Source organism: Castor canadensis, chromosome 17 (assembly GCF_047511655.1).
Source record: "Castor canadensis chromosome 17, mCasCan1.hap1v2, whole genome shotgun sequence".
NCBI lineage: Eukaryota > Metazoa > Chordata > Mammalia > Rodentia > Castoridae > Castor > Castor canadensis.
The window spans coordinates 12,501,430-12,525,654 of NC_133402.1; the positions used below are offsets into that span (position 1 = coordinate 12,501,430).

Sequence of the window (24,225 nt, forward strand, 5' to 3'; positions counted from 1 at the left end):
TGTGACAAGTCAGGGGAAGGGGCAAGGGACCGCTCCATGCGTCAGCGTCACCACAGTGGAGAGCCCCTGGTGTGGGCTCAGGGCATCGGAGAACCTGTCAGGAGTGCAGGTAGCCTCCATCTGGGTGATGGGCTGGAATTCGCCCATCATCCTGGTGGCTTCGCACCTGCAGCCAGCCTGTTGTGCAGAGCAGTTCCCTTCCTGGCAGGCCGAAGCTCTGGGTGACCGTGTGCTTTGGGAGGGACTGTGTCTTGGCTAGTGGAAGACTTTCTTGCTGTCTCTCCGCCTGGGTTTGGCAAAAACAAGCTGGCCTGGGCTTGTGCCCTGTGGAGACAAGATGGCAGCTGGCAGGGAGAGATAGTCAGAGATCAGGCTGCTGGCCAGTTCCCCTGTGAGGCCTGGTCAGGGGCCTTGACAATGACATGTGTCCTCCCCACTAAGGGTAACTGGGTTGTTGGGGGGAGCCTGTGGTGACTATCCCTTTCCTTAGAAGTCAGGGAAGTTTTCATTTTTCCTTCTTGATTCTGGAAACTTAGAAATAAACCTCTCTCTGTCCCCAAGTGGTACAGATGACTTAGAGAACAGGCCAGACTGTTGACACTGTGAGGCAGGCCACATCTCAGATCCAGGAGGCCCATGGTGGTGGCACACATCCCAGTGTTAGAGACATCATGACACGAACATGTGGCCAGCAGTGTTTACGGGATGGACCGGCAGCGAGACATAGACATTGGTCTCAGATGTTCAAACGTGAAGAAACACGGGTCTTACAATCAGTGCCATATAACAGTAGCCTCCGGTGTCTCCCTCCCTCCCTCTTTTCCTTTCCCTAATCTCTTTACTGTGGCTCCAGTGCTAGGTGCCGAGGACACATGCCATGGCAAGTGACACACCACTGTCCCTTTCTCAGGGAGGCCACAGTTGTGGACATCTGTAGAGGCACATAGTGACACAGAGAGCCATGTGTTCTCTGTTCTTTTGCTAGCTGTGACCTGGGACACACTGAGACTTTCCCTCTCTGTGTCTCCATTTTCTCACATGCAGGATGGAGTTGACAGTAGTGCCCTTCCTCTCGGAGTTGTAAATGAATGAATAAACGCTGTTCACACGCGGGTCCTGTTGCTGTGATGTGCTGCTGTTATGAGCATTGGGCTGCCGTTGTTACTAGGGTCATTATTTGTCTTGTATTTCCTGACAGTGCCCACCCTGGGCCAAAGCCAAGTCCAAGGATCCAGAAGGAAGCTGGCATGGACGTGGGTAGGCCCCTGAGTGAGCCTTCTGGTGCAGGCCAGGAGCCATTTTACATCAGCACCTCAGTTTCCACAGCTGTTAAATGGGGAACGGTAAGAATACCTGCCTCGTAGGTGTGCTGTGGGGATACCTGAGTTGATGCACATAACGCTCTTAGAACTGTGTTGAGGGCTGTTTAAGGATTTCTGTGATTGACATAAACCCTTCTGCAGAAAAGATGAACCTTCCAACAACTTCGCTACCAACCGCTTCCCACCTTAACCCTGCCTGCTTCCTGGTGACCCGTCCCCAGCCCTTAATCTCAGTTCTTCGATGGTCATAGATGGTGGCCCGCTTTTTGAGTGGGTTACAATCTCAGGCAGAGGACACGAGCCCCAGGCGGCCAGGGCCCTCACCTCTTGTGAGTGTCCGGGGGTGCAGAGCCCAGGTTTCTCTTTTTTTTGCAGCTGGCTCATTTTTAACAGGAAGTTTGCGTCTCTCCCTTGAGCTTGGGAGTTTTCTTGGGTTTCTGCCTGTGCCACTTGTTTCTTCCTTCCTTTGTTTTGTTGTGATTGTTGTTAATATCTGTATTTTTTTGAGACAGATCTTATTTTGCTCTGTGGCCCAGGCTGGTCTGGAACTTGGGATCTTCCTACCTCAGCCTCCCAAGTGCTGGGATCACAAGCGGTGCCACCTTGCCCAGCTTACTCACTCGTTTTGCCTCTTGACTTATTTGGACCTGGGCTTTAGAGTGGAGCCATTGGGCCCAGGCCAGGGATGGATTCCAGGCTCTTCCTTGCATGTATCTGGCTGGCTTGCTCTTCAGTTAGACTAGTTTACCCTTCTTTTACTTTAACGAGTCCCTGCTCTGTTCCCAGGTGAGTTAAATGACTGTGGTCCAATTTTGGGGGAATCAGGAGGGAAAGGCAGGATGCTTGGGACCCAACAGACAGCGAGCTGATTATTGAGACTTTCAAGCACTTCCTGTGTGCCCCAAACAGTGTCTATTGCACAAAGTGAGGGGGTTCCTTGTGATAGTTCTGTGTATGTTTACGTGGGTCTTTGACCATATTCACCCCTCTATTACTCTGTCTTATCCCCCTCCCCCAACACCCCTTTTTCTCGACCTTATAAAATTTTTTATGTGTCTGATTATGACCTTTTCATATGTGCATACAATATCCTTTGGTCATATTATTCCCCCCACACCCTCTTTTTTTTTTCCTCCCACCTTTCATTGATTCCCCTCCCCCCATTTGTTACGTTCATGTCTAGAGTCCACATTGGAGAGAACATGTGACTGTTGTCTTTCTCAGTCTGGCACATTTCACTTAACACAGTGATCTTCAGTTCCATCCATTTTCCTGCAAACAAACTATTTCATTCTTCTTTATGGCTGAATAGTACTCCACTGTGTACACAGACCACAATTTCTTTATCTCCTCATCAGTTGATGGCCAGTAGGCTGACTCCATAGCTTGGCTGTCTCGAATAGGGCTGCAGTAAGCATGGTGTGCAAGTGTGACTCTTGTGTGCCAACAACTCCGTCCCCCCTCCCTCTACCCCTACCTGCAAGCTGGGACTGTGGTTATTTGGCCTTGCAAATGGAAAACCAGGCAGAGCAAGCTGGTGCTGAAGTGGATTTAAAGCCAGGCGTCTGTCCCTCTGGCTCCAGAGCCTGGCCAGTTCTCCTTCTCTGCAGACATGCGGGTGCTGAGGGAAACGCGCTGGTTGGCCCTGGGCATCAATCCTGGTGGTGCATCAGGAGGGACTTCAGGTGGGAGGGGTATCTGAATCCTGGTGCTGTGGGGCAGTATGGGAAGGCCAGGAGCAGTTGGCCAGACGGGACTGCTAGGCCTTGAGCAGCCGTGGGTGGCCCCTAAGTGGGGAAGCTGGGTAGGTTTGAAGCCTAGAGAGGGGGTTAGGGTGGCTGGGGCATCTAGGCAGGGAGGACGTGCCTGGGGGGACAGGGGCCTGAAGGAGCTACGCAGGGCTTGGTAAGACAGCTGCTGCTAAGAATAGTGTATACGTCCAAGGTGCTCCTAGTACAACTTGCCCTCCATGTACCTTCAGGGCCAGGATGTTGTTAGACTACACCCCGATTTTACAGACGGGGGCCGAGGCCCCCAGAGGCCCTGAGCCCACTCAAGCTCCATGCGTCATCTCTAGCAGAGGACGATTAGAACCCTGGCCTGTGACTGGCTCAGGGTCCAGGCTCCTAGGCTCAGTACCATCCTCTTACTGTGCCCCTAGGTGCTGCCATACTGACCTGTGCTGGGAGTCTCCTAGGCCAGGGGCATAATAGGAGCGAGGGACCCGAAATGGCCCAGAGAGGGGTCTTTCCCACCATGCTGTGCTGAGGGACGTTGGCTTGTCCTGGAACAAGACAGGATGAGCCCAGGTTTTCTGGGGGGTGGGGAGATTTGGCATTTTTGTATGTGGCTTTTTGAGCTGTTTACCAAAAAACGGTGAAGCCACGTGTGGTGGCTCACATCTGTAATTCTAGCTACTTGGGAGGCAGAGGGTGCAAGTGTCAAGGTTCAAGGGCAGCTCAGGCAAAAAGTACATGAGACCCCATCTCAACCAATGGCTGGGCACAGTGTTGCATGCCTGTCATCCCAGCTACACAGGATCATGGTTCAGGCCAGCCTGGGTATAAATTAGAGACCCTATTTGAAAAATAATCTACAGCGAAAAAGGGCAGGGGGAGGGGGTGGCTCAAGTGGTAGAGCACCTGCCTGGCAAGCATGAGGCCCTGAGTTCAAAACCATGGTACCACCACCACCACCACCACCAAAAAAAAAAAAATAGTGCTCACAACAGTGACAATGACAGTAATAGTAGCAATGGCACTAGTGTGGATGTCGCATCAGGGAGTCGTCCCAAAAGACCACTGTCTCCTCCCAACGCTGAGAGCTAGACTGACGACACTCTGTTTGGCAGTGGGGAGCTGCAGGTCAGAGAGGTTGGTTGACTTATCCAGGCCACACAGCCAGGACTCAAAACTTTTGTTTAGAGACAGCTCTCACCGTGTAGTCCAGGCTGGGCTTGAACTCTATATCCTCCTGCCTCAGCCTCCCGAGTGCTGGGATTATAGGCCTGGGATTACGCCACGCTTGGTTGCATTCACATTTTTCTAAACGTGAATGAATCTAGTTTAGATGCTGTGGCCTCTTGTTGAGGTGGGGGCGGTCCTATGTGTATTTTAAAGCTTTTTCTGAGGTGACCCTGAGTCATCCTGGCCTTTATTATGGCAGTACTGGGGTTTGAACTCAGGGCCTCACACTTGCTAGGGAGGCGCTTTACCACTTGATCCACTCCACCAACCCTTTTTTTGTGATGTGTTTTTTCAAGACAGGGTCTCTCAAACTATTTGCTTGGGCTGACTTCGAACATTGATCCTCCTGATCTCTGCTTCCTGAATAGCTAGGATTACAGGCATGAGCCACTGGCCCCTGGCCATCCTGATCTTTCTTTAACAGTTTATTGGGTATAATTCATGATCCCCACCCCACCACCAGTGGCCTTTTGCGCATTGACAGACTTGTGCATTTATCACCATGGTCAGAATCAGGACTTTTTAAAATCACCCAGCTTATTGATCTGTGTTCCCTACAACCTGGTGGGATGTGTGCCTCATGCACTGATCACAACTATGTCTGTGTGGATTTTGCATTTTCCAGAGGCTCCTTCTGGACCTGGTTGTGGATTCTGAAGGTCCTTTGTAAGAGTGCAGTACCCCAGGGGCTCTGTGGTCAGCAGGGACAACACCTGAGTTCACTGTACTCAGGGGACTGACAGTGTGTGTGTGTGTGTGGGAGAGGTGGCACAAATAAAGCATATAATAGCATGAGATGCTAGACATTGCACGCATTCTGTCACTTTTGGTCACTGTATTGGACAGTGTAGATTTGGAAAGTATCTATTTTTTGTTAAAATTTAAACACTACTGTATTTATGGAGCCCAAACCTCTAGGAATATGCTGGGCTTTATGTGATGAGGTTTGTGCACGAGATTCCCCTAAGACATCCTGGGCTCTGGTTCTGAGTGCGTATCTCGGTCATCAGACCTAACCTGAGCCTTTCCCCTTGTTTTCTGACACCTGCAGGCTTAGACATTATTAAGCAAAGCCCTTATTAGTCCAGGATCAGGCTTCGCTGTGTAAGAAGCAGTTTCTAAGGGAACCTACTGGGTCATTGTTTGAGCAGAGGATTGGCCACCACCCAAGCTCCGGTCAGCAGGGGCTGGGTGGACACAGCACGGTCCATTGCTGCACTGGAGGACATGGATGCTCTTTGGGGCTGGGTGTGCATTGGCCTCCAAGGCCAGGTTTTGAGGTGGGAGCATCAGGGGTGCAGCTCAGTGGTGAGCGCTTGTCTAGCGTGCAGGAGGCTGTGGGTTCCATCCCAGCCCTGCAACGAAAGAAATCCGTGTGTTGCAATCCAGGCTCTGTTCTGTTTGCCCCGATAAGACAGGAGTTCTGGTCTCTGGTGTCACCACCCTTCTTGGCTCCAGAACCAGGGTCCTGCCTGGTGCAGCGCAGGATTTGCCAGCTCGGGTGCTTTTGGGCCACACTCAGCCTTCCTGGGATTCACTGCCCCCCTTCTCTGTTCCTGTCTTATTCTTAGCTGTGATGAGTCAGAGGGCCAGGAAGGTCAGCTGGGCTGGCCGGCAGTGGGCAGGTAGCCACCAGCTGCCTTTACCCCACTGCAGCTGTGGGCGGCTGCTCTGTACACACGCACGCACACTCTCTCACGCTTTCTCTCCCTAGAGCACATGTTCCCCATCTTCCCAAGACTGCTGTGCCCCCCCGCTGTCTTTAATGGGATTAGCCTCCAGCAGCCCAGCGGGTCCCTGACTGACCACAGGCCCCACCACACTGTTTCTTGGCTGTCCTTGGCTCCCCAGCTGCTCCTTGGCTATGTGACCCACAGCTGGGCTGGCTCTGAGTGTGGCCTTTACAGAGGCGCTGTGGCCCCTCCAAGCCTGGCCCTTGCTCATGGAGCGTGGAGCCCACCTGCCCTCATGGGTGTGATCCAGTTTCCTCCACATCCTGTCCCCTGGGACTTAGAGGGCTGGTCCTCTCCTCCCCGTGTCCCTGACTGTGAAATGAGAGTAAGTACAGTGGCGTTCCCACAGTGGAGAAACACGACGAGGCGTGTAAATCCTCTATAGAGGCCCTGCATTCAGTTGTCACATGCAAGAGCAGTTGGCTGCTCTCGTTAGCCTGACTTACAGCCCCTGGGGTTGTGTCCTTCATCAGCTTCGGCTGCTCTCCCCGGGCTGGTGACCCTGAGCCAGCAGCCTGCTGACCAGCAAGTGGAGGCTGAGTTAAATCCGGTCCTCTGTTGCTATTGCTGTCACTTGCATTCATTTGATTTCTTCCTTCTGTCCTTCCTTCCCTCCCTCTCTTCCTTTCCTCCCTTCCTTCCTCCCTTCTTCCTTTCTTCCTTCTGGCTTGCCTGCTTGCCTTTCTGGAAAGGTAGTACCTACTCAGGGTTCAAAATGCAGAAGGTACAGAAAGGTCTTTACAGGGAACTGTCTCCTCCTCATCCCTGCTTCCTGGGTCTTTTCCTGGTAGTTGTGTTACCGGCTTCTGGGGGGTTCTCAGCTGTCTGGGATGTCTGTGTGTGTCCTCTGTGTGTGTGTGTGTGATCACTCTTTTTCTTCTTCTTTCTCACATGGGCTGTGCCACACACACTGTTGTACATCTTGCTTTTGGTCCACTTGATTACTGATCAGTGTGTCAACCACTGAAACCCCTGGTGATCACCCCCTGGAGGGGGAAGCCCCCCAGGTCGAGTGTTAGGAACCTGCTGTCTGCCCTGCTCACCATCTGGGCTGCTTCCTCTGCTTTTTTTGACACAAAATCTAACGGTAGCCCGTGTTGGCCTCAGCCTCTGAGGGGCGGGATGGACTGCCATGCCTGGCTTCATCCCTCTTTATTTTTGCTGACAGCACTGAACGCAGGATCACCCACATAGCAAAGCTTAAGGAATACGGTGCTGTACTTCTACTCCATGCGTGGTCTGTGCAGATGAGTCCAGCATTTCTCTGGTGTAACAAACTCTGTGCACTTTGACCCACACCTCTGTGTCCCCAACCCTGCCTCTAGCCACCACTGGTCTACTTCCGCTTCATGGTTTGGCCCTTTTAGAGTCTACATACTTGTGAGATCATAGTGTATTTGTCTTTCTTACCTCACTTAGCATAGCATCCTCCAGGCTCACCCTGTTATCACAGATGACAGATTCTCCTTTTTTTTTTTTTTCAAGGCTGAGTAATATTCCATTGCATGCATGTTCCATAGTTTCCTTATCTGTTTGTCCACGGGTACACATTTGAGTGGCTTGGTTGTTGTGACTGGTGCATCTTGTGCAACAGGCTGCAGGTGGCCCTTTGAGGTCTACAGTGGCCTGGCCAGGACTAGGAGAGCACACCTATCCTCCAGCACAGGGTTCTGTGCCCGTCACCATTTAGCATCCACAGAAGCGTGATGTAGGAATCTTGGCCTCTGGGGACATCCTTGCCTTTAATGCTCACAGAAACCTTGTGTTTCCATTGGCAAAACAGAACTTCCCCCGGGGCCCTTTCCGTCTTGTCATGTGTACGAAAGGAATGGGGTTTGTTCTGCCCATCAGGAAGGGTGGCCCCAGTGAGCTCTGTGTGGAGCGAGGTTCTGTGAGGTGGCGCCTCTTGGTTCTCCTGGGGCCTCTAAACCTGTGGCCTCTAGACTCAGGGCAGAGCAGATCCTCCAGCTGTGCTGCCGGCAGGGATGAGCTTGCTAAGCAGCAGCCACCCACTGGCTCTGTCACAGGAGTTGGCTATGTGGTGTTGGGCCAGTTATTAGCATCTCTGGTCCTTGCCTTCCTCCTGGGCTTATGGCAAGAAGGAAATGTCTGAGTTAGCCTTGAAGGAGTCTCCTGTGTCACTAGTTCTCTAGCCTTGACAACAGCTCCAGCCTCCTTGCCCCGCCCCCAGAACCCTTCACATGTAAATTAGGCAAGCCACGCCCCTGCTTAATGTTTTCTGTGGCAGCTTCCTATGTCTTAAAACAAAAACCTGTACTCCCCACTGCAGCTCCAGAACTATGGCCCCAAGTGACTTCTTCAGCCCTGTCTTGGTCATTGCAGCAGCCATGTAGGCCCCCTGCCCTAGGCCTTGTCCATGATACCCCCATTCCCCTCCCGTCTTTGCACAGCACCTCCTCTTGTCCCTTCCGGTCTCTCCTGATTTGTTGCCCTCCCAAACCCTGACCCTTCCCTTCTGGAGCTGCTGCCCCCTCCTCTTGCCCTTCTTTGTCATTGTGCTTCTGTTTGCGAGCTTATATCTTTCATGGGCTGAGTCCGAGGATCTTAGGAGAGTAGAGACCCTGCCTGACTTACCCCGATCCCAGTGACTGCCCGGGCTTGACTCTGGCAGGTGCTCAGCAAACACTCCCTCTCCTGGGATGCGAGTCCCTCTGCTGCCAGGACCTGGGTGGGGTCTAGAATTGCCCATTTCACGATGGAGTAGCCAAGGCTGGGGGAGGGGAAGTACACTTACTTGCTTTAGCACCATGGCCATGACTTTGCCCCTTGGGGGACATTTGCCATGGCTGATGACATCTGTGGTTGTCACAGCTGCAGAAGGGGGTGGTGTGGCTGGCATCTGGGGGCTGTGGCCAGGAATACAGTTTAGCATCCTGAAGGGCACAACAGAGCGACTGCAGTGGGGTGGAGAAGCCCTGCGGAGGTGCAGGGGGACACAGGTCTGCGAGTGGTGGTGACATGGAGCCCTGTGGCTCTCATCCTAGCCACTCTTAGCCACTTCCAGCAGGGTGGAGGAATTGCAGCTCTGAGGCCAAGCCTCGCTTCTCCGCTCTGTGCAGGTGAACTTAGAGTTCATAAGCCCGGAGGGCTTCAGGTGCCACTGTCCCTCCCTAGAGAACTGACTGCAGCCTGTCACCTGGGTGGTGTCCCTTAGAGGCCCCAGCACTTGGTTTCAGGGGATCCAGGAGCTCAGCATTAGACTCCCTGTGGGTTCCAATCCCAGTTCTGACCCTTCCTGGTTTTTGAGTCCAGCCCGTGGTGTAAACCAAGCTGCTGAGCTTGGCATGACTCCTGTGGTTGTTGATACTGGCGCCAGCAAGTGTGCTGTCTTTGTTTCCAGCTCAGCACAGAGAAATTTCCACCCTTAAATTCCTGCTGTTGCTTATTTATTAAGTGAGAACTACTTTTGTTATTATTATTTTTGAGGCAATACTTACAGAGTAAAAAAATCCAAACAGGAGAAAAGATAATAAACCCAAAACTACTAGTCACCCCTGTTGTCTGGCCTCAGGCCCACCCCTTGGAGCTCAGCTTTTCTTCTCTCATGACTCCTTCGAGAAAAATGGCCCCTGCTCAACCATGTGTGTCTCCTTTATGCTTATTTGAAATGGGAGCCAGTGCTGCATGGATAGGGGAAAAAATGCAAACAGTTTAATTTGCTATTTTCATAGAGACCAGGTGCTGTGTGCAGGTTATATGGGTCAGTCTCTACAAAATGGGTGTCATATTGTACCTGCGACCGAGAGCTGTCTGTGTGTGACAAGTGCTTGGAATAGTGCCTGGCACGTGCTCCTAACGACAGTAAACTTCCACGTGTGTTCTTGCTGTGGATAGAAGAGGTATGGGTTTCTGCATTTCTTTCAGGTCTCTCCCCAAGTGTCACCATGGCCCAGAGGGCTTTTCTGTCTACCTGATAGGGTGCTAGCACCGGTTGGGCCCTTGTTCTTCCTGCCCACTTGCTGCTTGCAGGCACTTGCTACCATCGGGTGCAGGTGCCGTGGCTCAGTGATCTTTTGGCAGGGTCTCCCACTTTCTTTGGGGCAAAGCTGGGAGGCAGTGGAGACTTTATTCTTTTTTTTCCTGCCAAATGACACTGACAACTACAAGTCCCGTGAGTCACAAAAGGCAGGCTGTTGCAAGGCCCTGAACCAGTGGATCAACAATGGGTATTCAGTCCTCAGACATGAGAGGCCCTCTTGTCCCACATGTTGGGTGACCCCGAGCAGTGGTCCAAGTCCATGACTGTGTCCTCTGCCTGTCCTACCCGGAGGCTCCCCTCCTGCCCCATAGCTGGCCAGCTGGGTCCTGGGCAGGACGGCCTTTCTGGGAGCTGTCATCCAGGCTGGAGCCATAGGGTGGGATGGGCAAAGATGTCCACAGCTGGGCTGGGAGGGTTGGGCAGCATCAGGGTTAGTCTAGGCGGGAGGCCGCATTCGGGGCCCGTGCACGGCTGCTTTCTGTCTGTCTGGTAAGATTCTGGTGGCTTCTGAATCTGACCCAATCATGAAGAGATGACAGTGCTCCCGAGACAGCGCATGTTTGGGATGAAGTAGAGTTTGGGGTGGGCCAGAGTAAGGGGGTATGGCAGGCATATCTCTCCACAGAGGGTAGAGGCTGTGAGTCCCACAGCCAAGCAGAGGGAAAATTATAGGCAGAGTTAGGACTGCTGGTCAGCTGGCCTTGGCCTTGGGGTTGGAGACCCGCCTGGGTTACCCCAGTATCATCACGGAGTCCTTGTGAGAGAGAGATGAAGGCAGAAGAGAAACCAGAGGGACAGTTGCAGGCATGGGGACTCAGCCCAGTGCCACTGGCATTGAAAGTGAAGGAAGGGGTCACAAGCCAAGGAATGTTGGCATTCCCTAGAAGTTGGAAAAGGTGGGAAGTGGATTATCCTTTAGTGTCTCCAGAAGGACATGACGTCAGGACACCTGTGTTTTAACCCAGCAAGCCTGGTCCTTTTCTGATCTCCAGAACTGTGTGCTATGTTGCTTTAAGCCACCTCTGTTAACAGCAGTCACAGCAACTGGAACAGATCATTGGTTCTGAACTTAGTGCTGAACTCAAAGCTTCCCCTTGGCCCAGCCCAGAAGGCCCCTGTTTAGATTTATTCGTCACCTGTCACTAGGAGCTGGCACAGGGCTGGGTCCCTGGATTAACGGTCAGGCCTTCTGACCTTGGGACTTTAGGAAGCCTTCTCCAGGCCTCAGTTTCCTTATCTACTAAGAGAAGGAGGTAGGGAGCAAAACAACGTCCCTTAGAGTTGGTTGTGAGGACAAAGTGAGTTACTATACTTAAAACACCCAGAAACAGTGCCTGGCACTGGCTAATTCCGGGCTGTGGTGTTATCTTCAGTGATGACAGAAGACGATCACATTGAGTCTACTTGAAAAGTCATCTTGTCTCCTGGGCCTTGGTTTCCCTTTCTGTGAAATGGGGATCAGAGGAGAGTTTCTTGTTGGGATCCTGAGTGGGTACCATGGTTCTGTGAAGACCTAGATCAGTACCCAGCGCGGACGCTGGAATAGTGTCCCCCGCCTTATGCAGTGCACAATGACATCCTCAGTAGAAATTCTGTGGGTACACATGGCTCAGGAGCCACGCAGACCTGGACTTGTTCCCCAGGTCCTCAGATGCTAGGGACACTGAAGTGACCTAGCTACGAAGGCGTCTTGTGAAGAGACATGGGGTCCCTTGAGTCGGAAGCAGTGAGGGATTCACAGAGCCCCACTTGATCACTCCTTCCTTAAGTCTGGAAGTGAGGCCCACCCTTCAGCATCGGTGCCCCAGGACCCCTGAGGAGAGACAGCCATGCTTCTTGCCCCCTGGGGTCATTGAGGTGGAGCTTGGGGTGAGGGGGACAAATCAGGGTCTGACCAGTGAGAGACGCATATGGGGTCCCCAGCGTGCTCACCCTCGGGATTGTAACAGCTGTGGTCAAGGTCACCTCCGATCATGGCTGAGGCAGGCAGAGGGAGGCCCTGCTCTGGGCTGCTTTCTGCAGCCGTGAAAGTTCTGGTTCATGGTCAGTTTCCCCTTTCCCTGCCCCCTTCCTCTGCCCCCTTCCTGCCCCTCCCCCTCTCTTCCAGCCCATGCGGGGTGGAGGCCGCCATCTGGCAGAGCAGGAAGCCAGCTTGGCCCTCTGGTTCGCTTCTGCGGGGGACACGCCCTCTCTCGGTGTCCTCAGATGGCCCTGCCTTCCTCAGCAGCTCATTCCAGCCTGGGCCTGACCTCTTGCCTTTTAAGCTTCTTGGCACTGGGCAGTGCTGGTGGCAGGGGTGGTTGGCAGGGTGGCAAACGGCTGTTCATCTTTCGTGTCTGTGACTAGCTACTGTTTGTTGGCTGGGGCTGTCCCAGCCCCTTGCAAGCCCCTTTCACACTGGCCCGTTTACTTCTCACCAGAACCTTCCAAGAGGTGTGTCTTTCTGATGCTTCACCGGGAAGAAGCCAAGGCCCAGGGAAGGGATGTGACCTGCCTGTCTTCCCAGGGGTTAGGGTCTGAATTTGAATCCACATCCACCTGATCACACAACCAGGGCTTGGGGCGAGGCTTTTCCTGGACCAGTTACTTAGAAAATCACCAGTCATTCTTTATTTTTTTTTGGTGGGACTGGGATTTGAACTCAGGGCTTTTTGCTTGCAAGGCAGGCACCTACTGCTTGAGCCATACGTCCAGTCCATTTTGCTCTGGTTATTTTGGAGATAGGGTCTCTCAAACCATTTGCCAGGGCTGGCCTTGAAGCACCATGCCCCTGATCTTAGCCTCTCAAGTAGCCAGCATTACAGGTGTGAGCCACTGGCACCCAGCCCAATTGTTACTTATAAAGCTAACCAATCCCCCCCCACCCCCCAAAAAAATCTCTAACCAAAAATAAAGCAAAATGAAGTAGGAAGTAATGTTGGGGAGTGGAGGGTTGGTTTTAGGGTACCTTCTGGGTGAGGAAGATGAAAGGTAAATACAACAGTCCAGGTACTGATGTCCTGCAGAACAGAGGTGGTGACGGACAAGGTGGGAGCCTGACAGTGTGGGGGGTGGGGAAGGAGGCTTTTTAAAGGAGGTATGTGAGTTGGGTTTTGAAGGGTGCGTAAGATTTTGTTAGGCAGAAAGATACTGCAGAAGCAGGCTCTAGCAAGAAGTAGCTGGAAGGATTCACTCACTTACCTTGCTGCTAGGGGTGCCATGAGGGCTGGGACCACACCCTTCCTGCTTCTCTGGTGCCTTGGACACCGTTTGGGTCATTGCTCGAGTTGGCCCATTGGGGCTGAGGGCAGGAGAAATGGCAGGGGAAGGAAATGGGGTTTGAATGTGGGAGCTCTCAGGAGCTATGACAAGGACTGGTTCTTATAAAGACAGTAGGGAGCCATGGAAGGTGGTAATCCAGAGGGGAGAGGATAACCAAATCTGTCTCTTCATTTTTTATTCGTGTGTGTGTGTGTGTGTGTGTGTGTGTGTATTGCTGAGAATGGAAGCCAGGGCTTGTGCTGGCGGAACAAATGCTGTGCCACTGAACCGCACCCTGGCCCTGTCTCGCCTGTCAGTGCAAGTGTCTGAGTCTTGGAATTTTCCCCTGAGCCTGGCTCAGAGGAATGCCTGGCTGCTGTTAGACACACACAGGAAGCTCTCCTGTGTCACTCGTCATAGAGAGGAGGAAGGTATGCCGGAGTGCGATGGCTGAGGGCAAACGATGTCGGAGGCGGTCGCCCTGATGTCTTGAGAGGTGGGGTGCAAGTCCGCAATGCCTGTCCTCATTTCACGTGTGCTCCCTGGCTCCCAGCACTTTCATTCCTAGGATGTTCTCTCACAAACACGCCTGCTCAGGTGTGAAGTGTAGGCCCCCAGCCTGTTCATTCAGCGTCACATTACTCCTTTCAAGAGCAGCCCAAATGTCAAGGCAGTTGGAGGTGGACTTAAAGTCAAGTTTGTCTATACAAGGCAGCTGCCACAAAAGAGGAGGAAACCTCATCTTGAATTTGAGATATGCTATTAAGAGAAGCCAAGCAGTGGCCAGGTGCGGTGGCACACGTCTATAATCCCAGCTACTCGGGAAGTGGGCGTAGGAGGATTGAGGTTCAAAGCTAGCCTGGGCAAAAGCTTAAGATCTTCTTTGAAAAGTAAACTGAAAACTGGGGTGTATGGCTCAAGTGGTAGAATACTAGAAGACCGTAAGTTCAAACCCCAGTACTGCCAACAAATTTTATAAAAGAAGAAAGCAAGTTACAGAATATCACATGTAGTGTTACCTCTGTCCGTGTGATAACAGAAAATATATATGATTTACTTGGGTTTGTGAGGCAGGGTCTTGCTATACAGCCCAGGCTGACCTCAGACTTTTCATCCTCCTACCTCTACCTCTTGAGTGCTGGGATTACAGGCATGAATCCCTGTGCCTGGCTAGAAAATACATATGCATTTTGTTACATGTACACAAGTAATTTTCTGGAAGGATGCACAAGAAATTGATCAGAGTTGCCTCTAGAGAGAGGAGCTGGGTGGTGGTGGGGTTTTAGGGAATGAGACAGGAAAAGCACTCGTCAAAGGAAATGCAAGAACTAAGGAACTGCTACCCATGAAGGTTGGTTTCTGGTATCAGTTAAATAAAAAAGCAAGGTTCAGAATAGAGTGCCTTTCGGGAACTCAAGCAGGCATAGATTGGGAAGAGTTTCTTAAGGTGTCAGTTAGCAAGGCTGGTTTGCCTGTGGGGTGGCTGGGGAGGTGCAAGTTAAGAGAGACAGACTGTTTTTTGCCGTACCCCTTTTCGTGTAGTATGAAAAGTTGTATATGCATGAATCAGTACTGAGAGAGCAGGACACATGCGTGAATGCGTGCATGTGAATGTGACGGGGTGCACAGGTGCGGGGCGGCGCACGGGTGGTGGATGGCAAGCAGTGGATGGATGGATGGGGTCTTGGATGGGTGGCCAGGTCTGTCCACACAGACACCGGACGTGTGGATGGATGGATGGATGGATGGATAACTGGTTGCTGTGGGGAGGAACGAGCAGGAGTGGGAGAGCTGGAGGCCGGTGGGGCGGATGTGCTATTGCAGCGGTCCAGGCAAGCAGTGAGTACCTGGAGGAGGAAGGAGCCTCCTTTGCGGGCTGTCAGGGACCCATGCAGCAGGCCCAGCATGGCTTCCTTTCTAGAAGGGCACATTCCTTCCGAATGAGCTCTTCCTGGCGACCGCTCAGAAACCATTCTGTATATAATCACCACCAACTGTTCAGTCCTCTCTCAGCTATCACCTTTGTACTCACAAGTGCTGTGACCCCAATTAAAATATCCAGTTTGTGATATAAATCACTCCTCGCCACATCAAATTCTTACGAGGCTGTTTCCAGACGCCCAAGTCCGCAAAGGTGGGGGCTGTACCTACTTTCCTTCCTTCCTTCCTTCCTTCCTTCCTTCCTTCCTTCCTTCCTTCCTCCCTCCCTCCCTCCCTCCCTCCCTCCCTCCCTCCCTGCACCCCTCCCTCCCTTTCTCTCTTTCAGCTTTTTTGTGTCTTGAAGTTTGCTAGCTAAATCTGTGTGTGTGTTCGCCTTGTCGAGTTGACTTTTCTTTTCAGGAATTGCTTGTTTTCAGTGCTGGGAAGCTTGTATCATAGAATAGTTTTACTTCAGAAGAAGCACTTTAGGTAAAGTCAAACGCCTTTATTAAACTTTCTAAACTGGACATGGGGACACACCTGTAATCCTAGCACTCGGGAGACCGAGGCGGGAGGATTGTGAGTTTGAGATCAGCCTGGGCTACATGGTGAGACGCTAACTCAAAACAAAACACCAACAATTTTCTGGCTGTCCTGTTTTTAGGCACCCAGTTCAATAGTGGCAAGTCTGTTCCTGTCGTCTGTAACAGAGCTCTGGATTTCCCCGCCTTAGCCCCCCAAGTGCTGGAATCACAGGTGTGCACCACCACACCCAGCTAGATCTCTGTTTTGAAATTCTTGGGACACAGGTTTTGATGAGATGGTCAACTATTTTCTTCCATTCTTGTTTTGTTTTGTTTTTGTGCTGCTGGGCTTGGAACCCAGGGCCTTGTGCATCCTAGGCAAGTGCTCCACTGCCCTCTTTTCCTTTACCTATTTTTTTTTTTTTTTTGGATAGGGTCTCACGCTTTTGCCTGGGGCCAGCCTCCCACGTCAATCCTCCTACCTGTGTCTGCCCAGCTTATTAATTGAGATGGGGTCTTGCTAACTTTTTGCCCTGGCTGGCTTCTAACCTCCATCCTCCTGATCTCCACCCCCTGAGTAGCTGAGATTATAGATGTGAGATGCTGTGCCCAGCCCAACGGACTCTTTAAAGCACACAGAATGCCCTTCAGGGCCCTCACATGGCAGTCTCCATCTTCTGTGGGCAGTGGGTCCCGCCACGGCCTGGGACCTTTTCTGTCCTTCGCTCCCATTACCCACTTTCCAGTCTTTGTGGCCTTTTGAAGTTGGCATGCCCTCAGTTGTGGGATGGCGTCTGGGTTCATAAACCCCATAGCAGCTGGGCTGGTGCTCCGGGGGCCCTGTTCCTCAGGCGTGTGTGTGCTGACCTGTGCCTGCATTTGTGTCCCTAGGACTGGAATGTCACGTGGTACACCAGCAACCCCGACTTCACCAAGTGCTTTCAGAACACCGTCCTCGTGTGGGTGCCCTGTTTGTACCTCTGGGCCTGTTTCCCCTTCTACTTCCTCTATCTCTCCCGACACGACCGGGGCTATATTCAGATGACACACCTCAACAAAACCAAAACTGTAAGTCATCTGGGATGGCGCCGTGGGGAGTTGAGGGGGACATGGCGGGGACCTGGGTGAGAAGCAGTGAACGGGTGGTAAAACTGATTTTTCTCTTTTTCTTTTTTGGCCGTAAGCTTTGTTTCTAGAAGGGAGAGAATAACATGGTGAACAAAAGCTGGAGCTTTGGTGTTGAACACAGTTTCACCTCTGGGCTCTGTCACTTCCTGGCTGTGTGACCCTTGAACAAAGCTTAACTCCCAGAGCCTCAGTTTCCACACTTGTGCAGAGTGGATGGTAGGCTTTTTCTCAATGGTTACCAGGAGATTAGCCTTTCTTCCTTATTGAAGCGATTGCTTTTTCTTCCAAATTGCTGTCATTTTGAAATTTCGTACAGTAGGAAGACTGCAAGGATACCAGAAGCCTCCCAGCATTGAATACCGGCTTTTGGTGTTTTGTCGTTTTGTTCTCTCGGCTCTCTTATTTTTTCTGAACCATTTGAGAGTAGACGGCACCCACCCTGCCCTTAATTCTTGAGTTTCTCCCAAAGCTGGAGCATGCTTGTAATCTCAGTGCAGCTGTTGAGTTCAGGACAGTTCACATGGACACAGTACTTCTTCAGAAAATCTACAGTCTTCGTTCCACTTTTGTCCTTCTCCCCTTTGGGCACTTTGTGGCATCCATCCCAGGCCATGGCCACCTGATGCGTGCAGTCCCGTGGCGTCTTCAGCTGTCTGTAAGCAGAAGAACGCATCTCCCTCCCTCGTCTTCATGACATTGATGTAGGTGGATGTTACGAATGGTGGTTTTGTACTGTGTTCCTCTACTTGATCGTGGGTGATGTTTGTTACCACTTTGGTTCAGACAATGCGCTTCTGGTTTGAAAACTACAGAAGGGACAGGTGTCTTTGTCAGGGCATGTGACAGTCAGCTCTCTGCTGATGTGACAAATAACCTGAGCTAGGCATTTTACAAAGAGAACAGGTTTATTGTGGCTTTTGCCTTGTAGGTTTCAGCCCATGCTCAGGCAGGCCCATTGCTTTGGGCCTGTGGGGAGGCAGCACGTCATGGCAGGGATGCGTGGCAGAACAGACCACTCCATGGCCAGAAGAGAGAGAGGAAGGGATCAGGTCCCACAGGCTCCTTTGAGGCCATACTCCTGGTGACCTAAATCTTCCCACTTGGCCTCACCTCCTAAAGGTTCAACCCATCTCTTGGTAGTTTCCAGCTGGGCACTAGGCCTTCAACACAGAGGCCTTTGGGGACGTTCCAGATCTGAGCTACAGCTGTGTTCTGTGTGCCTCTTACCGGTCAGGTTAATCTGTGTTTTTTTTTAATTTGCAGTGCTGGGCTGGAACCCAGGGCTTTGTCCATGCTCGGCAAGTGATCTGTCACTGAACCCCACCCCAGCCCAGGTTAATCTTGCTGGCTGATTTCCCCACATGTCTGATTTCTCCCTTATGACTGATCAGCAGTCACAGAGGAGGGGTCAGTCGCATTTCGCATCTTGCTCCTTTATCCCCACATTCTAGCTAGACCTAGCATTTGTCTCCATTCTTTTTTTGAAGCCATATTTCCCAAGACTGACTTACCTAGACCTTGGGCTAAACAGGCTCGAGTAATTTTGCTGAAGCCTTTGCCTGTGATTCCTTACACAAGCCTGGCTATTTCATACCACAACCGAACCCTCACTTAAAATGTTATGTAACGTGCAGATTAAAACAGCAATATACCTCCGGCTGCCTGATGTGGCGGGCACCGATGACACCGTGGCGTGGAGCCACCAGAATGCTCATTCATTGTGGGTGGGAGTGAAATGGAGCCACCACTTAGGCAGGCAGCTGAGGGTGTTCTTACAAATCCAAGCAAGCTGTCACCATACAGTCCAGCAACCACCTTGCTTGCTAGTTATTCAAAGGAGCTGAAAACTTCGGGCCACACAAAAGCCTACACGTGGGTCATGGTCGCAGGGGTATGCATCCTTGCCAGAGCTTGGGAGCCACCAGAATGTCCTTCCGTGGTGAGTAGACGAATAAACTGTGCTCTGTCCGGATGATGGAGTATTAGCCAGTGCTGAAAAGAAATGACGTGGAGAAGTCATGAAGACGTGAAGATGGCAGGGTCTGTAGGATTCCAATTGTATGAGGTTCTGGAAGAACAGAAGTATGGGGACAGTGAAAAGATGGTGTTTACTGGGGACCGGGGGGTGGGCTCAGGGCAGGCAGGGTCCTAGGGCAACCACGTACTTTGTGTGTGGACTATAATAATGATGGATACGTGTGCATCTGTGCAAACTGATGGCCCCGAGAGAGCACGCTGGGGTGACTGGACTGCGGTGATGAGTACACATGGGTTGTCAGTCCTAACGCATGCACCCCTCTGATGCAGATGCGGGGTGGGGATGGGAGCTCTCTGTCTTCCTCTTTTGGTTTTTCTGTGGCCCTAAAACTGCTCTCAAAAAAAAAAAAAGCCTTTAAAAAACATCCTCTGCCTCCCTGTCCATAGCTAGCGCATCGTGGTCTATGAATCAGATTCTATCCTCGCTTTGCTCAGCTCCCTTACCCCAACCCCAACCCCAACCCCAATCCCGTTAGCTTCCCACTACCTGGAATAAAATCTGGAAGGCTTCCTGGTGGCTCAGTGTCACCCAGCTCCAGGTTGCTCTGCAGCCATCCCTCTCCTGCTACGCACACTGCTTACTCCGCAGCAGTGACAAACCCTTGGCCTGTTCCCATCATGGGGTCTTCACACTTCCCGTGCCCACTGCTTGGCTTCTGCTTTCCTCCACGTAGTTACTTTTTTCTTTTCTTCTTTTTCTTTTTCTTCCTTTCCTCCCTCCCTTCTTTCCTTCCTCCTTTGTCTGTCCATCTCACTGTGTAGCTCATGGTGACCTTGACTTCTCTGTCCTCCTGCCTCAGTCTCCCGAGAGCTGGGATTACAGGCATGGCCACCACATCTGGAGTTACTTCCTTTTTGACTCTGCTCTGATGGTGCCTGGTTAGAGAGACCCTTCCCAACCTCTCTGCCTTAGCTGCTTGTTTTTCCACACAGTACTCACTACTCTCTGGCATAATGCTTTGTAGTTTTAGCTTTGCTTCTCTTCAGTTTCCTTCCACTCGTGTCAGTTTGACAAGACAAGAATTTTGGCTCACCGTGGTTTCATAGCAGAAGCATAGCCGGCAGTCAGTAAGTCCTGGCTGGATGACCACAATGGCATGAACACTTACTGTGTGTGGGGGGTGCTTTCTGCAGCATGCCAGGGTCACAGATGGCCACTGAGCTGCAGGCTGAGCACTTGAGTTTTCAGTGCTGGGAGGAAAATCAGCCAGACACAGAGTCGTGCTTGGGCAGGGAGAGTGGGAAGAGCAAGCTGCTTATAGACCAGATGACTGTGGCCCTGCTGGCCGCTCACCCTGCCCACGACTTACCCATAATCCAAAAGATGGCCACATAGCCGGGTATAATGGTACGTGCCTGTAGTCCCAGCACTTCACAGCTGAGGCATGAGGATTGTGAGTTTGAGGCCAGCCTAGGATACGTAGTGAGACCCTGCCTCAAAAAAACAAAAAAAGAGAGAGATGAGTGCTGCCTCGAGCACCTGGGCTGGCTGGTCCCAAGGTGGCTTCTGTGGGCTGCTAGGGAGGTCAAGTGCATCTCTGTGAGACATGTGTTGTCTTCTCTTCTCTTCCAGGCCTTGGGGTTCCTTCTGTGGGTCGTCTGCTGGGCAGATCTCTTCTACTCTTTCTGGGAAAGAAGTTGGGGTGTGTTGCTGGCCCCGGTGTTGCTGGTCAGCCCAACCCTCTTGGGCATCACCATGGTAAGTAGGAGCTGGCTGTGAACGCTTGGCCCCAGGCCAGGTACCCGGAAGACTGAAATTCGCAGCTGTCAGTTACAGGTGAGAAGATATCTTGGTGAAAATCCAGAAACCTGGCAGGAAATCCTGGCATCTGGCGCTCCTGGTCTCAAGCATTGTTTAGGAGGGCAGTCAGCAGAATGGAGATAGGCTACCAACAGGGTGTGTGCTGCCCTGTTAGCCACAGTCCCCACCCTGCCCTGTTGGCCTCCCGCCACTGAGGCTGAACACCTTAGGCAGGTGTCAGCTCTCTTTGTGTTTGCTGTGCTCCATTCTTGGGTTGGCTGCTGAAGCCATGTCTACTCACTGCCTAGAACCTGATGAATTTGGAGTTTTCAGGCTTTGGTTGAGGGGGAGGGATACCAAGCCAAATAGGAAACAGCCATGGCCCATGGAGGTCCACAGGTCAGTGGGTGACCAGATGGGGAAACTGCCTTGTCAACTACAGCTGATGTGGGTTGGGTGCTCACTGTGCTTGACAGGACGCTTCAACTTCGTCTTATTCTCAGATCAACCCTGTGAGATTGGTACTGCTTTGTACCCATTTATAGGTGAGGAAACAGGCACAGAGAGGTCTAGTGCTTGCTTAAGGCCACACAGCTCATAGGAAGCTGAGCGAGAGGTGGGGCCCCAGCCATCCTACTTTCTTAGCTGCTGCACTGTGCAGCTTTTACGCCAGGACCACAAAGTGATGAGCTCGGAATTAGGTGCTTTGCACATGTGCTGTGTGGCTCAGGTCCCCCAAGAGGCCTGAAAGGATCGAGAGAGCAGAGCCCTGGGGTGTTGGAGGAGAAGCAAGCATGGGGCAGGCCGTTCTGGGCAGGAGAACAGTTTGTTCAGAGAAGGGCTAGAGGCTAAAAGGGAGTGTGGGGAAGGAGGTGAGACGTGGCAAAGATTGGGGAGGGGGGAGGGAGGGAGGGACAGGAGATGTGACAGATCGAGATCAGGGAAGGACCACACACCTCGTGGCACATGGTGGTACACAGTGTTCGCTGAGTGTCAGGCACTGGGCCAGTGTCTTCACGGACCAATTCGTTCTCGTTACAGAAAAGTGTACGGCTGGGTGGAGGAACTGGGCCAAGGTCACACAGCCACAGGTACTGGAGCTTAGGGTTTGTTTGCTTAGCACCTGGCTCTCCTGCTGGGCTGGGCTGGCCTCCCTCTGTGACCTCAGAGTCTCAGGCACTTACGAGGTAGAGAGCAAATACTCCAGGTGTTCAGACATGGGAGAGAGACAGCGAGTAAATGATGCCCTCACGAAGACACGAAATGTGTACGTGTGTGCAGAGCACTGTGGAGCTTGGTGGGGTCTGTGGGGTGGGGAGACGTCCCTGAGGAGGGACGATGGCCTGAAGGCTCAGCAGGATACAGTGGCCGAGGGCAGAAGCCTGTTGAGTTGAGAAGAGCACATGCAGCAGTCCTGGGGCAGGAGGAGAAATTGCGAGTTGGCCCCTGTGGCTGGAGCCAAGATGGAGAGGAGGGAGAAGTGGGGATGGGAGGGAGGGCAGGCGGTCAGGCAAGTGGGCAGACGCTGGTCCTGCTGTCCTGAGCCTCAGGATGGAGTAGCTGGACCTGCGTCTCCCAAAGCTAGTCCTAGGCCTTCGTTAAGCCTCCGACGCTTTTTGCTGATCACCAGTCTGGGCTCCTTAGTGCTCTTTTGGCAGTATGGGAGTTTGAACTCGGGGCCTCGAGCCACAGCCCTGGCCTCCCTGGTGTTCTTATAAACATAACACGCATAGGACCATAAAGGAAATTCACGCATGCACGTGAAGATTTTGTGATTCTTGTTTATACTTGGATTGGTCTAATTCACATTTCAGTACAGCTCACCTTTTTTCATGTAGCTTCACGAGTTTTGAGGTTTCGTGTGTTTTGAGGAGCATGTACTGCCATGTGACTTCCATCTCTACAACTGGGGGATGTCCCATCACTCTAGAGAGTCCCTGTGGTCAGCAGTGTCATCCCCTGTCACTTTCCTGGCTGGTCACTGTGTTCGCAGAGGCCAGGGCTGAGCCTCGAGGGAGTGTAGCTGGAGTCCGGCTTCACAGCCCCAAGGTTCAGCGTGCTTTGCTTTAATTGTTTACTTATTTAATTTTTGTTTCCTTTGAAAGTTTTTTTATTAGTGTTGTATATATTAATTATGCAAATCAGTGTGTTTCATTATGACATTTCCATGCATTTAGTTTTGGCTGTACTGAGTTTGAACTCAGGGTGCTCTACACTTAGCTGTGTCCACAGCTCTTTTTGCTTTAGTTTATCTTTTAGATAGCATCTCACGCTTTTGCTTAGGATGGATTCCGATAGTGATCTTCCTACCCCTGCCTCCCATGTAGCTGGGGTTGCAGACATGCACCACCATGCCTGGTTTGTTGGTTGAGATGGAGTCTTTTTGCCTGGGATGGCCTTGAACCTTGATCCTTCCAGCTCTACCTCCTGAATAGCTGGGATTACAGATATGAGCTACTGTGCCTGGCCCTTAGTGTATATACATTTATTATACAAAATAGAGTTTCATTATGACACTTTCACAAATGTACATAAGGTCTTTTTAAAAACTGCTGTATAGAATTTGATTGTGTGGCCTTAGCACACACTGTTCAGCCATTCCTCAGTTGTGGGATGTGTAGGTTGGGACATGAGTCAGATTCCAATACACTAATCACAATATGAAAGACACATTTGATCAAAAAGACGTCAGCTTTTCTGTTGCTCTATTTCACGTCCAGTTGGGATAGCAGTAACCTGACTACTCCTGTGGGACGAGGAGATTTCTCATTTCTGAGGAGATGACCCTGGGGTGTGCTGACACCTTTGTGCTGTGCTGCCCCACTTCTCATTGGTGGTGATGATCATAAAACTCAAAGGTGTCCTTGCTACCTGGTCAAGTTCACAGTGCCCTGGATTCTCTCCTCAGCCTGTCCACACCTGAGGTTAAGACCACTGGCCCTAAGGAAAGGCCTTTGAGCGCTGGTGGGCATTCTAATTCCACATGCTTATTTATTTCTGCAGTGGTGGGGTTGGAACCCAGGGCATGCTAGACACTTGCTCTGCCACTGAGCCATAGCCCTGATTCTATGTACTTAAAACTGGCTCTGCCCTCTGTGTGAGAAGAGGTCAGCAGGGCAGGAGTGGAAGCCACCTGGCATGAGGGGATGAAGCTGGAACCTGGGTGATTGTTAGGTAAACCGAATGTAGACCTCAAAGACGCATCAGTGAGAATTGTTGATGGATGGATATGGGAAGAGAAGGACATGGGAGGACCGAAGAGGAAGAACGAGGATGACAGAAGGACAGATGTGTTTCTGGACACAGCTTCTGGGGGGATAGAGTGACTGATTGTCCATTGCTCTGAGTCTGGCCTGTGACCCCGTGCTGGGGATTTGCTTGTGGAGGGCAGCTCTGCCTCACTTGGGAGTGACATGCTGTCATCTTCTTTCAAAGAAAAGTAACTGTTATTTTCTGTCTCCCTGTTAAAATGGAAGCATTAGTCCCTAGGCCCAGGAATGAAAGAAATCCCTGCACTGCCGTTGTACTAATGGAGTCCTTTGAAAGTGAGATGTGTGACCCCTGGCCGGAGATGTTCTGTGTCTGGGCCTCAGTTTCCATGTCTGCAGACAGGC

The 24,225-nt window shown here is 51.7% G+C and overlaps 1 protein-coding gene across 3 annotated transcripts in view; it reads left to right on the plus strand.

Moving 5' to 3' along the window:
* The window catches only part of Abcc1 (ATP binding cassette subfamily C member 1 (ABCC1 blood group)), a 123,141-nt gene that overhangs the window by 13,607 nt on the left and 85,309 nt on the right, over positions 1-24,225 (plus strand). Inside the window, exons 2-4 of one of the 3 annotated variants that reach the window (XM_020181571.2) lie at positions 1,199-1,343; positions 16,597-16,773; positions 20,444-20,569. In XM_020181571.2, coding sequence (XP_020037160.2) covers positions 1,199-1,343; positions 16,597-16,773; positions 20,444-20,569 — 448 coding nt within the window. The remainder of the gene's footprint in view (positions 1-1,198; positions 1,344-16,596; positions 16,774-20,443; positions 20,570-24,225) is intronic. The other 2 variants (XM_020181572.2, XM_074060444.1) reach the window with 2 other exon arrangements.